At 43.0% G+C, this 13,113-nt stretch overlaps 1 protein-coding gene across 1 annotated transcript in view; it reads left to right on the plus strand.

Moving 5' to 3' along the window:
* gusb (glucuronidase, beta) overlaps positions 1-12,661 on the plus strand; it is a 44,813-nt gene extending 32,152 nt beyond the window's left edge. The window contains exons 9-12 of the mRNA XM_084319961.1: positions 1,090-1,174; positions 4,552-4,728; positions 5,585-5,720; positions 11,023-12,661. Of these exons, the coding sequence (XP_084176087.1) occupies positions 1,090-1,174; positions 4,552-4,728; positions 5,585-5,720; positions 11,023-11,177 (553 nt within the window). The 3' untranslated portion in view covers positions 11,178-12,661. The remainder of the gene's footprint in view (positions 1-1,089; positions 1,175-4,551; positions 4,729-5,584; positions 5,721-11,022) is intronic.
* The last annotated feature ends 452 nt before the right edge of the window (positions 12,662-13,113 follow it).

Raw genomic sequence — 13,113 nt, forward strand, 5'->3', positions numbered from 1 at the left:
AACCCCCGCTAATCAGCCACAGTGGGTGGTAGATTCAGAATATCACCAGCCAAATTCACACATTTCAAGCATCAGTGATGTAACTTTCAGGAATGAATGCTTTACGTTTGCCTGGTCCACTCTAGCGTTAGCTGTTAGCGATGACAGCAGCCAGCTAGCTCGCTTGTTGGATTATCTCACGTTCGTTATTAAATAAAAAACAAAACCATAGGCGGTTAGGTGGTCGAGCGGAGATTGCGTTCGTCACCAGCCCCGGAGCTGTGAGCTTGGTTCGCCTGTTCGAATCCAGCTCACAGCTCCGGGGTTGTCACCAGCTTGGCTGGCCGTCTGCACTAATACAATTGGCTGTATCAGAGGGTGGGAGAAGCTGGCGGGGTGGGTCCGGGTCGTTGTAAACAGCGACTCCTACAGTTCGGTCGGGGCGCCTGCTAAGCGCGGATAGGACTCGAGGGGGATAGTGTGGTCCTCCCACACGCTACGCCCTCTCAATGAGAATCCGCGCTGCCAGGTGAAAAGAAGCGGTGATTGGCTGGACGTGTGTCGGAGGAAGCACGTGGTAGCCTCCACTCTCCCAAATGATCTGACTGTGGGGGGTAAAGCGCAGCGACCAGGAAGGGACTGGGAATTGGCATACGACTAACATTGGGATGGGAGAAAATCGGAGGAAAAATGGAGGGGGAAAAAGACAAAAAAAAAAAAAAAAAACATATGTTAACATGGAAGCTCAGACATTTCAAGCATTTCAACGATGTAAACTTTCAGAATGAATGCTTTTGTTCCTGGAAAAAATAACGTTAGCCTGCTGCGACTTGAATATATCTAGCGGTTTGCAATGACGGCAGTCAGCTAGCTCGCTTGTTTAATTATCTCACGTTCACTATTAGGTAAAAACAAAATCATATGTTAATAGTTCCCAGTGACTGGAATATACATTTTGTGAGATTTGCCCATCCCTAATACGGACGCACTACCTGCCAAAGTAGCCAGTGGAGTTGACGCTAACTGAACAACACAGACCAGATTCACCCAGCATCTGATGTTGATTTGAAGCACTGCACTCAAGTTTACTGTCACCCTTTTTCTTCTCAGGACCTTGATAGCGCACACCAAAGCACTGGACCCCACCCGTCCCGTCACTTTCATCACAGACAGTACCTACAACAGGGACAAGGGGGTGAGTTCTGACTGACTTCAGTCTTATCTCCTAGCAACAACAGGTGTATTCCTGACACCTTTTTATATCTTTGTTAATGCATGCAATTCTTAATACCTTCGTTCCATACTCCTCACCAAGAGAGACCAGACCTTGACATTTTAATTCAGTTTGTTGTGAGAGAAGTGTTTATTTTTTGTATTGGGACTAATGTTGACACACAATAGAGAAAAAAACATATAGTTAGCATTGATTGACTGATTTATTGACACCAATTAGTAGCTAGGTCATTAGCTTGCACCTGGCAGGACATAATTAGCTTTCCATGTGGAATCCTAACCATGCTAATGAGCTGATTTCAGGGTAGCCGAGTTACACATTTTTAACACTGAGTAGCACTTCACTACGGAGTGTATTTCCCTGTGAAGCAATGTGAGGCAAGTCACACTCCCAGCTGTGGAATGCACTCATAAAGGGAGGAGTGTAAAGAAACGACTGCCAAGTCCTCACCACCATTGCTGAACTATATGCACCAGTAGAAAACTTAGCCATCACCATGGCTACCTGCAATTATTACACATCACCAAAACAATAATATTTGTATTTATGAATATATACAAGACCGTTATTGATTGCTGACTTTGGACAGTTTGAACTTGAGTGTCAACATTTTAATAATAATACATCTTGTGTAAAAGTGCTTATTTCAAGGAACAAAGACAAGTTACTGAAAGTAAAAAGAAAAGTAACATTGAAACAAAAACACATTGAAAGCCAATTGTACAGTTACCTAGCAACTTTCTGTAGGCAACATCTCTCTAAATATGCCAACTCAGCGGTTCTCAAACTACGGTTTCAAGTTTCTTTAATAGTTGTCATACAGAAGTACAGAATACTTTTATACAAAATGCTTCTTACTGTTACGCTCCAGAGACTGTGCTAGACAAGATAAGTATGAAATAAAATAGTATAGCATGTAAAATAGAAGTAAAAATAGAGGTCACAGTGTTCAGTATAGACATATGTACAATGTTCGATGCAGAATAGAAGTAACTGAGTTACCATACAATATACTATGCAATGTACTAATATACAATACTATATAGTGCAAAGCAGAAATGGGATGAGGTACAATTTAGGTACAATTTACAGTAAGGTGTACAAGTTGTAGTGCAAATCCTTTACCAATAAATATAAAGTGTAAAGTGTGTTTAGGTGATCTAAAGTGTGGAGAGTGGGTGCTGCAGTGTGTTGTTTGTTTAAGTGAGTGTGTGCGTGTGGGTGTGTGTGCTGTGTGCATTTGATGGTTGTTTCATAGTGTTTATTGTTCGTTGAGCAGCCTGATGGCCTGGGGATAGAAGCTTCTTCTGAGTCTTTCTGTGCTCGCCTTAAGACTCGCTTGCCTGACCGCAGCAGTTCAAAGAGGCAGTTGTTCGGGTGGCTGGAGTCCTTGATGATTCTCTTCGCCTTACCCCTGCACCGCTTGTTGTAAATGTTCTGGAGGGTGGGAAGCCCCCCTCCAATTGTGCGTTCGGCTGAACGTGTCACTCTTTGTAGTCTGCTACGGTCTTGTGCAGTGCTATTCCCAAACCAGGAGGTGATGTTGCCAGTCAGGATGCTCTCTATTGTACATGAGTAGAAGTTCTTAAGGATCTTCTGACTGACTTGGAACTTCCTTAGGCGCCTGAGGAAGTAGAGGCGTTGTCGTGCCTTCTTCACAACACTGTCAATGTGTGTGGTCCATGTCAAGTCCTCGGATATGTGGGCTCCGAGGTACTTGAAACTGTTCACTCTCTCGACCGGTGCCCCGTCGATGCTGAGGGGGCTGTAGTCCTTGACCCCCGACCTCCTGAAGTCCACAATCATCTCTTTTGTTTTGCTGACGTTCAGGGAGAGGCAATTCTCCTGACACCACTGTGACAGATTCTCTACCTCTTCCAGGTAGGCCCTCTCGTCGTTGGCAGAGATCAGGCCCACCACTACTGTGTCATCAGCAAATTTGATGATTGTGTTGTTGTTCCACTGTGCCACGCAGTCATGTGTGTACAGGGAGTAGAGGAGGGGGCTCAGAACACAGCCCTGGGGGGCCCCTATGTTGAGCGTGATGGATGAGGAGGTGCAGTTGCCTGCTCTTACCACCTGGGGTCTGCCCATCAGGAAGTCCAAGACCCACTGGCAGAGGTCATAGTTCAAGCCCAGGTCCCTTGCGACCCAGAGTGGGGTTGTGGGTAGGTGACAGCGCATTGACAAGTAATTATATTTTTTTATAAATCAATCGTTTTTTTTTTATGTTCTGGCAAGTGGCAACATATTTTGGCTAAATATGCCTCATTTTATAAATGTGTATTGATAACATAGTGCTGTAATAAAATGTTCTAATAAATATGCATGATCAAGTTCAACAACGTGTGCTTTTATTTTGATATTCCTTAATTCCATGTTGAATTTACGCGATACATTAACTCATTCTACACCAGCCACGAGAAAACTCAGGTTTTAATCGTTATTTCTTTTATTAGCTATATCCATCCAGCCTGATGGTATCATTGGGAATGGGTCTGAGCTCGCAAAAGGGCAAATACCGCCGCCTACCAGCTGGTATTGCATTTCTTAATGGTGTAGTTTCTTTTCTGGGACGAGCCGTGCGGGCGGGGTTTAGGTGCTCAGGCGAGATAGGCCTTTGCAACGATGGCATGGAACAGCAACCCCGCCCGCCCGTCAGTGTGTAACGCTCGGTAAAGTGGGACGGACCTCCACGAGCAGTATTTGGAATGGCGATCAGATAATTGGATTATTTCTTTTGCATTACATCAGATACCAGGTAAGAACACTATATATAAAATCTTGCGTTGATCTGATATTTCTTTCTACCCCGATCAAAGCTGTGTGTGTGTGCCGTTGAGTGCAGGAGGGGACTGGGGGAGCCCCGTGGTCCAGGGCTCTTTTCATTCTTGCATGAGGAAGGATAATAATGATGATCTAGCGTTGATTTCAGGAAGATTCGATAATCAGGCGAAAGATTTCAACGTGTTTAGTGTATTCCACTAAAGGGCTATTATCGCGTATTTTCCTGGAATTACTCAGAAGCACCCAAACTATATTCATAAAACGGAAATGTACCGATGAAAAAACAATCTGTTTCGTGGATGTTGACTGGTGTATTAGACCCATAGATATAATATAAGATATATTTTAAGCACTCGCAAGTGAACAAAGCGCCCCATTGACTTACAGCGCTGGCGTAATAGCGCCCTCTGGCGCCCCGACCCGTGGCGCAGAATGAGTTAAGTGTGGGGTCGCCAAAATAAAACGGGGTTGTGGTATAAAAAAGTTTGAGAACCCCTGCACTAACTAATGCACCACCAGTCTGAGTCCCATTTTGTCTCCCGTCTCCTCAGGCTCCTTATGTAGACGTGATCTGCGTGAACAGCTACTTCTCTTGGTACCACGACCCCGGCCACGTGGAGGTCATTCCCCTCCAGCTCAACACCCAGTTTGAGAACTGGTACGGCCTGTACCAGAAGCCCATCATCCAGAGTGAATACGGAGCCGACGCGGTGCCCGGCCTACACAGTGTGAGGGTCATTAACGTAACACCCAGCTGCGTCTTGCTGCACAGCTCCGTTTATAGCATCAACAAGCAGCACTGTGTCTTTTATAAATTACAGATTGTGGTTAAACTTGACCCTTTCACTACCACACTACAGAAGGTTAACCCTTTCACTACCACACTACAGACGGTTAAATGAAGTGTGGTGGTGAAAGGGTTAACCTTCTGTAGTGTGGTAGTGAAAGGGTTATCCTTCCGTATTGTCACAGTGAAAGGGTTAACCATTTGTCGTGTGGCAGTGAACCTTCCGTATTGTCGCAGTGAAAGGGATTTGGTAGTGTGGTAGTGAAAGGGTTAAAGGACAACACTGGTGTAATGTTCATTTTAATGGGGGGACATATTATGGAAAATGGGATTTGCCTAGTTTTTAAATAGCTAAGTTGCTACATTCACCAAAAACCTGTTCAATACAAGGGAAGGAAGAGGTGCTGGAAAACGTAAAATTAGATGATTACCGGTAAATTGGACTAGTTTCACAAATAGAATATAAATACTTTAATTATTCCGAGGGAAAGTTGACACTACAAAATCGCTCACATTAAACATTTAGACAGAACAAAGTCACAAATAAGAATAACTAAACAAATTGCCTAAGAATAGAATAAAATAGACCCCTTTAATGACTTCCTGGGTGTAAGGCAAAGAGAATAGTAGCGGTGTGGGAAACGCTTCAGATGGTTTATTAGATTCTTCATTGACAGTGTTTAAATTAAAATGACCCCAGTGTTATGCTTTACACTTCAGTACTATCCCATAAAAGAGGTGTTAAAACAGGTTCAACAGGCCTAAATGAACTGAAGCCTCCACGTTCCTCCCCGTAGGACCCGCCCCTGATGTTCACGGAGGAGTACCAGAAGGCGGTGCTGGAGAGCTACCACAGCGTGTTCGACCTGAAGAGGAAAGAGTACGTCATCGGCGAGCTCATCTGGAACTTCGCCGACTTCATGACCGTACAAGGTAATTTTAATGGGTTGGAGTTGCACAAGGTAATGCAACTGATGGAACCAGGTCTATGTACGTTACAGTACGTACTTCAGTTTGAACTTGATCTGTCCGCCCTAGGGCCAATTACAGCAGGAAGGCGTGAGAAATAAAAACAAACATACATAAGAAACGTCACCAAAACTACACACTCGGGCGGCTGGGTAGCGCAGTGGACTAAGCACTCGCCTACCACCGCAGAGACTCGGGGATCGAATCCAGCTGTCAGCGGCACTTCAGCAGTGTTAGCGGGTGGGAAGCCGGTGGGGTATGTGTCCAGTGGCGATTCTAGGATTTTTTTAGCAGGGGGGGCATGAGCTAGTATGGGGGGGGGGGCACCACAAAAAAATACATGCATTTTTATATATATATATATAATATATATATATATTAAACTAAATAAGACTCGTGCACATCTGGTTGGACCCCGACTGGAGGTGCAGGTCAGCGCAAGAGAGATAAATAAACTAAAAGGAGAAAACCTTCAAGGGAAAGAAGGGACCGCACACTCCACAGGACTGGTTTTTGCTTATTTATTGTTGCACAACGCGTTTCGCTATCGCTTCCTCAGGTGCTATGCCAGAGTGGTATAAGATGGGCAAACTGCGTGGCACAGAATGTGTTAATATGACGTATGTCCAAATTATCAGGTTGCAAGAACACGGCCCATCACATCAACCTTTGATTTGGATTTTTAAGTGAACACAAAAGGTGCTTTGTATAAACCACCAAAGTAGAACATGACCAAATATTAATAACAATAAACACAAGTGTTGAAGGGCCCAAATGAGAGCAAGTGCTTCTTTTGCTATGACTGAGTACAGGGTTCGCACAAGGTCCTTGAAGTGCTTAAAGTGCTTACAAGAAATGCCTGGAATTCCTTGAAAACAGCCAATTAACAAGGTGCTTAATAAGTCCTTGAAATTTAAGTTTTGTTCATCCATGATAAAATTGTTCTGAATCAAGAAAATAATTTTTTTTAATCTAAAGTGTAACTAATTAGGGATGTCCGATATTATCGGCCTACCGATATTATCGGCCGATATTGGCATAAAAATGTGATATCGGAAAATATCGGTATCGGTTTTCAAAAAATTTATTTATTTACCCAGGCAAGCAAGTAAGAACAAATTATTATTTTATTTATTGTCAAAGTATGCATAATGTTGTGTTAATTACACAACAAGAGATATGTAATGTTAATTACCTGAAATTATTCAGTTTTTTGGGGGGGGAAACCCTGCATATATCGGTATCGGTTGATATCGGTTTTGATTGATTGATTGAAAACTTTATTAACAGATTGCAGAATGGGTACAATACAGTACAGCTCAATACACACAATTGTTAAGGGGATGCAGACCAGAGAAAGACTTTCGTCTTGTTTACATCAGGGTCCCCCATTTTCAATTAATCAGGATATCGGTTGATATCGGTATCGGAAATTAAGAGTTGGACAATATCTGTATCGGTAAAAAAGCCAATATCGAGCATCCCACTTTCAAGCCATAAATATTGGATCCCGATTCATTTAAAAGTGAATTGTATCCTTTTAAATGCCCTTTTAAAATGAAAAATAGTGCTTGGAAAAGTACTTGAAAGTCAGTGAATTTTATTCTGTCTGTGGGAATGCCTTTGGTACACTTGGCAACTGCTCTTTCAACCCCCTTTTCACCCATCTGCAACAAAATCACACCTACACGAACATCACTTGCATCAACTTGAAACTTGAATGGCAGGTCCAGCCAGGGAGCCGTGAGATGAAGACAATAGGCTCTTCTTCACTTTGGGCAAATGCCTGGTGAGAAATTGGGAGGCCAAACATATTTAACATCAGCCTTCAATAGCTCAGTCAGTGGGGCCACTACAGATGTCCCGACTGATGCAACAACTCCCGTTTAGTGGAAAAGTGTTCTTTTGCATGGATGGGACGAACCTCCCCTTTGCCCCACAACTTTACCTAAATAGGTTGCTGTGGCTTTCGCAAACTCACATTTTGACAGGTTGATCCTCGAGCGGGCCCAAACAAGCCTGTTAAATAGAGCCTGTAATCTGTGGTGTTCCCACGTTTCACTATCAATTACCACATCATCCAAATAAACTACACAGCCTTCCAACCCACACACAACTTAGTTCATTAACCCAGGGTTCCCACAGACATTGTCAAATGAAATTCAAGGACTTTTAAGTACCTTTCCAAGCACTATTTTTCATTTTCAAGGATGTCACTCGAAGGATACAATTCACTTTTAAATGCTGTTTTTTTAAGCATCGTCTTGGCCTGCTTGCCAGCTAGAGCATCACACACGCGAAGAGATGAGGAAAAACAGTTGGAGCGCGCAAGACAGCGACTCGTCAGATTTTATTAAAACGGAATAAAGGAAAAATATTTCTTGATTCAGAATAATTTGATCATGGATGAACAAAACATTCAATGCAAATGGTTGCTTTGAATTTCAAGGACTTTTTAAGCACCTTGTTAAAAATGTGCTCTTTTTAGGGGATTCCAGGCCTCGACTTTTTTGTTTAAAAAAAAATCAAGCACTTTAAGCACTTCAAGGACCTTGTGTGAACACTGTTAACCTTTGAAATGTGGCTGTGGCATTTTGCAGCCCAAATGGCATGACTATAAGAGTAGAGGCCTGAGCACAGGCCTGAGGGCGTCACAAAAGCACAAATCTCTCCGGCTCTTTAAGAAAGGGGAACCTGTCAGTAACCCTTGAGAAGATCAAACGTGTTGACATGTTTGGGCCCCCCACCTGATCACAACACAATATTTTGAGGTGCGCCCAGGCAGCAGTGGTTCTGCAAAAAATATATATCTGCTTAAAAAACCAAAGTCACTTTTTCACATGGTAGGTCACAACATGTTTACAGAAAAGTTTTGGAGTTGTATTTGGAGTGTATTTCATGACTGTTGGGAACTAGGCTACACTGGCACACCTACTTCCAGTGAATGGCGCTAAGCTAGGCTAACGGCGTGGCTGTTCCCTAAGCCTAATGCAATGCACAGAGAAGAAAAAGGTATGTATCTGCTTGTCTAACTCCAGGGTAGATGGCAAATAACCGAATTTCCCAAAAAGTTGGCGTGTTCCTTTAACCTTTCGAAAATGTGTGGAGGTTTTCTAACCGACAGACAGAGAGAAGCCTAACTGGATGAAGAGGGTTCAGCAGTACCATGTATGACACTTCTGAGTCCAGGGCTTTCCTGAATGATGGGCGTAGCATCCCCCGCATTAACATCACGTTATATTAGATGAGTGAAAGTCTGCGTATCTGAGAGCAATCATGGGTCACTTTGAATAACCTCGACCAGCTGTTAACTTTTATTTTCATCCAAATGCCCCTAGTAGTGTAGGTAACTTTTGCTAGGGTTTGAAATCTTACGTAGTGGTTGCAACAACAAACATTATCCTCCTCCTTCCTCAAATACTGACTGAATTACTTGCTATTAGAGCTGGATAACCTTGGGCAGCTTCACCTGAAGGATCTCACTCATGATAGGGTTTAGTGTGATTTTAGTCTTACTTTCTTTTATTTGGCATTTCGATCATGTCTTTTTTTTTGGTCTGAAAGCCTACAGATTACATCTCATGGACCAAATAATTTCACCCGAAAAGGGGAGTCAAACCATCGGCAGCAGAACCAAAACCTGGTCGGCGGCATTTTTTCGGAGAGACTTGTTTTGTTCTGCCATTTCCCCAGCCTCATAATCTTAGCTTGAACCCAAGTAATCAAGTTCTGTGGGGGATCAGTCGACATCCATTGATCCTCCACCACAGACGAGGGATCATGGACAGTTAATTGGGACTAAATCCTGTACTTATTTAGACAACTTCTCTAGCTGCCAACAAGAGCCATGGCAAACCATCCTCCCAATCTGCCTTCAGCTCTGTGCAATAAAGCACACCGCAGCGGTTCTAGATGCTGATGAAAGCGCTCAAGTGCACCTTGGCTCTGTGGATGCCCAACACTATCACACATGCCATGTCTGGTCTCCCTGTTTCAGTACGCTACATTATTGACTTGCTGCCTCACCCTCCCAAGAAAATTACGCAAAGGGATTTGGTATTTGTGTATAAACTATAAAGGGTTAAGTGTATACACAGTGAGATTCAGTAGCTTGATTAAGCTCTGGGAGCATTAAGGAAGTATACTTGATGTGAAACATAATGGATGTCTGGAATCTGACCAGTAAATTGTTCCCATTGGAGACTCAGGTTATTGAAACAGCCTATGCCGTCTGTTGATTTTACGAAATAGTTTTCCTTATTGACCTGGGGACAAAAATCCTATTGTTTCCTTATCTATTTATTGGTCTCTTTGAAGAGGATGAGCACAGATTACATTAACCCTTTCACTACCACACTACTACAGGTTAACCTTTCATTACCACACTACAGACGGTTAACCGCCTGTAGTGTGGTAGTGAAAGGGTTAACCGTCTGTAGTGTGGTAGTGAAAGGTTAACCTTCTGTAGTGTGGTAGTGAAAGGTTAACCGCCTGTAGTGTGGTAGTGAAAGGGTTAACCGTCTGTAGTGTGGTAGTGAAAGGGTTAACCGTCTATGTAGTGTGGTAGTGAAAGGGTTAACCTTCTATATAGTGTGTTAGTGAAAGGCTTGACCCTTTGTCATGTGGCAGTGAAGGGGTTAACCTTCCGTATTGTCGCAGTGGAGGGGTTAACCATTTGGCAGTGTGGTAGTGAAAGGGTTAATACTTGTTTACAGCATTCGATGTGTGCACAGCTGAAGCTCATCTCCAACACCATGGAATGACACACTGTGGTGCAGAGGGCCGCTCTCAACCCAAAGCAATTCAATGACGTCTGCAGTACCTCGCGGCTGCGTACGCTCCTCTACATCAGAACTAGGCTGGACAAGATTAGATATGCCTCCTAAAATGTCTAAACGGAAGTACAGGCTACAGGCTTTCCGGTTTCGACAAAACAATTATAGAAACGTGTATAAAGTGCACAATATTTCCTGGTTTAAGCCACTGCAGCGGCTTTGCCTGAAGAATTTACTACATGACCGGGACGTTCTATAGCTTGTTTGCCGACAGGATTCGGGAAAAGTTTGGTCCGTTCGGAGGCAGCTTCCAGGGGAAGTACACACACCGTAAATTCTACGCCACAGACACTTTCGGCCGTAGTTCTTTACCAGGCTTTATCTCACAGTACATCAGAACTGACTTGAACGCTGCTACACTCTGGCTGCTGCTTTGGGTGAGAACGGCCCGTGACACACTGCCCTGTATAAAAATATCTCTCTCTCTGCAGGGGTAACACGTGTGGTGGGGAACAAGAAGGGGATCTTCAGCAGACAGAGGCAGCCTAAAGCGGGAGCCTTCATCCTCAGGGAGAGGTACTGGAGACTGGCTAACGAAACGGGCCTGCTGCCCCCCTGGACCAAATACCCGTGCCCGCTCCGATGAAGCCCTGTGGTGGGGAACACAGGGCAGCCAACCCCCTGGACAGGGACCGATCCATGGAAGCCTAGTGCCTTGGGATGACCTCCGACCTAGTGCCTTCAAATCAAATTGTGATCAAAACTCTTATCAAATCAGTCACACTCTACAATCGGACAATAATGAGATCAAATTAATGTTTAATATGTAGCCTGTACTTTGAATACACTCTAAATATACACATACTTTCAGTTACCCTTTTAGATTACTTCATATAGTTGTATTAATATGATAGAAAAGGGAATATCAAAATATGTTCCCAGCATCTCTGCAGTCTCTTACACTTATTAAATCTGCAATGTCCGCCTCCTCTGATCACCTTTCTATTGCACAAAAGATCTAGTAGACACAGTGGAACTTTTAATTTTTTTTATCAGTGGACAACAATGGCAATTTGATCTCTGCTTGCTTCTCTGACCTTATTACTGTATTACAGTCATCTGAAACAAGAGAGAATGGTGCAGCTATTGTGTTTGTGATACAAACCATATTATTATTATTGGCAGGTGGTGAGAGTTGTTTAGCTCCGGGCAACCGTGGTTAGTTAGTTAGTATTTTTAAACTCTTAATGTCCACCATGCAGATACAAAACTGTTGGTCAACTCATGGATATAAAATAACATATCAGTTCAGTACATCAGAGAATCAAGCAGGGAAAACTTTTATTTTTCCCTCAGGAATCAAAGTAGCTTATTCACTAAGGTTGAGGAAGTGTGAATAATAATGCTGGGCTTTGGCAGGTGATTGTAGTATTTCATGTCGGTCATTATATAACACATTTGAACCCTTTCACTACCACACTACCAATGGGTTAGTTAACCCTTTCACTGCGATGATACAGAAGGTTAACACTTTCACTGCCACACGACAAAGGGTTAACAATTTCACTACCACACTACAGAAGGTTAACCCTTTCACTGCCACACTAAGGGTTAACCTTCTGTAGTGGTAGTGAAAGGGTTAACTGGGTCATTTTAACCGAGACGCACCAACACCAAGACTTGATTGTACTGATTATTAGAGAATTATCGAGGTGTTTTTGTTCTGTGTGAAGCTGAGCTTGCTTGTCAAACATCATGCTCTTCATTGTTACCAACCATTTAGTTTGTACATTCCTATATCCTCTCTCTCTGTCTCTCTATCTGCAAGGTATCTCCGTCAGTAACCCTTACACCTATAATCAGTTACAGCCGGCAGGAACAATACAGAGTATTAAGACTGATGGTCTACTGCTAGCAATATTTGTGTCAGTAACGAGCTACAAACTGTGATTGTATTTGAAATGGTATAGTTATTGTTGCAAACGTGTTATATTGCTGGAGAAATAGCTGATTTGACTGAAATTGCAATATGATTGTGTTTTTGGAATTTAGTCATTTTGTGTTTGTGTGACTATTTGTGTAAATGGGATTTCTTTGAACATGTACTATCATTAAAACATACAAATTTTTCCACCACTGGCTTCACTTTCATGTTTGTTTGTTTACAACTGCAATGACTCACTCGGTTGAGCTATTTTTGTAACCCGAGTCGACCGATTGTTGTTCACAGGCCTGAAAGCCTCGAGTCCAAAGGTCAAAGTTCTCTCAATTAAAGGGGGTTGCCAGTGAATTTCAACTTTGAAATGCGTTATTCCTACGCCATAGGACTGTTATCTTTGCGTCAAGTCAACATTGACTATTTTCTCCGAGACTAAAAGGAGAAGAGTGAATTTGTAACTGGGAAGTTTCCGACCTCAAAGTTGGAAAAAGACCTCTTGAACAGCAACTGAACTCGGACATCTGAGTGGAGTCTGAGCATTTGTAGAGTTCCGTATCTCAGACGAAACATCACATCAACAGAAAAACACATTAAGTTGCCTTACACTGTTTCGGTAGGCCTAAACCTTGTGCATTTAGCTGGT

Source organism: Notolepis coatsorum (genome assembly GCF_963971535.1).
Source record: "Notolepis coatsorum genome assembly, chromosome: 8".
Classification (NCBI taxonomy): domain Eukaryota; kingdom Metazoa; phylum Chordata; class Actinopteri; order Aulopiformes; family Paralepididae; genus Notolepis; species Notolepis coatsorum.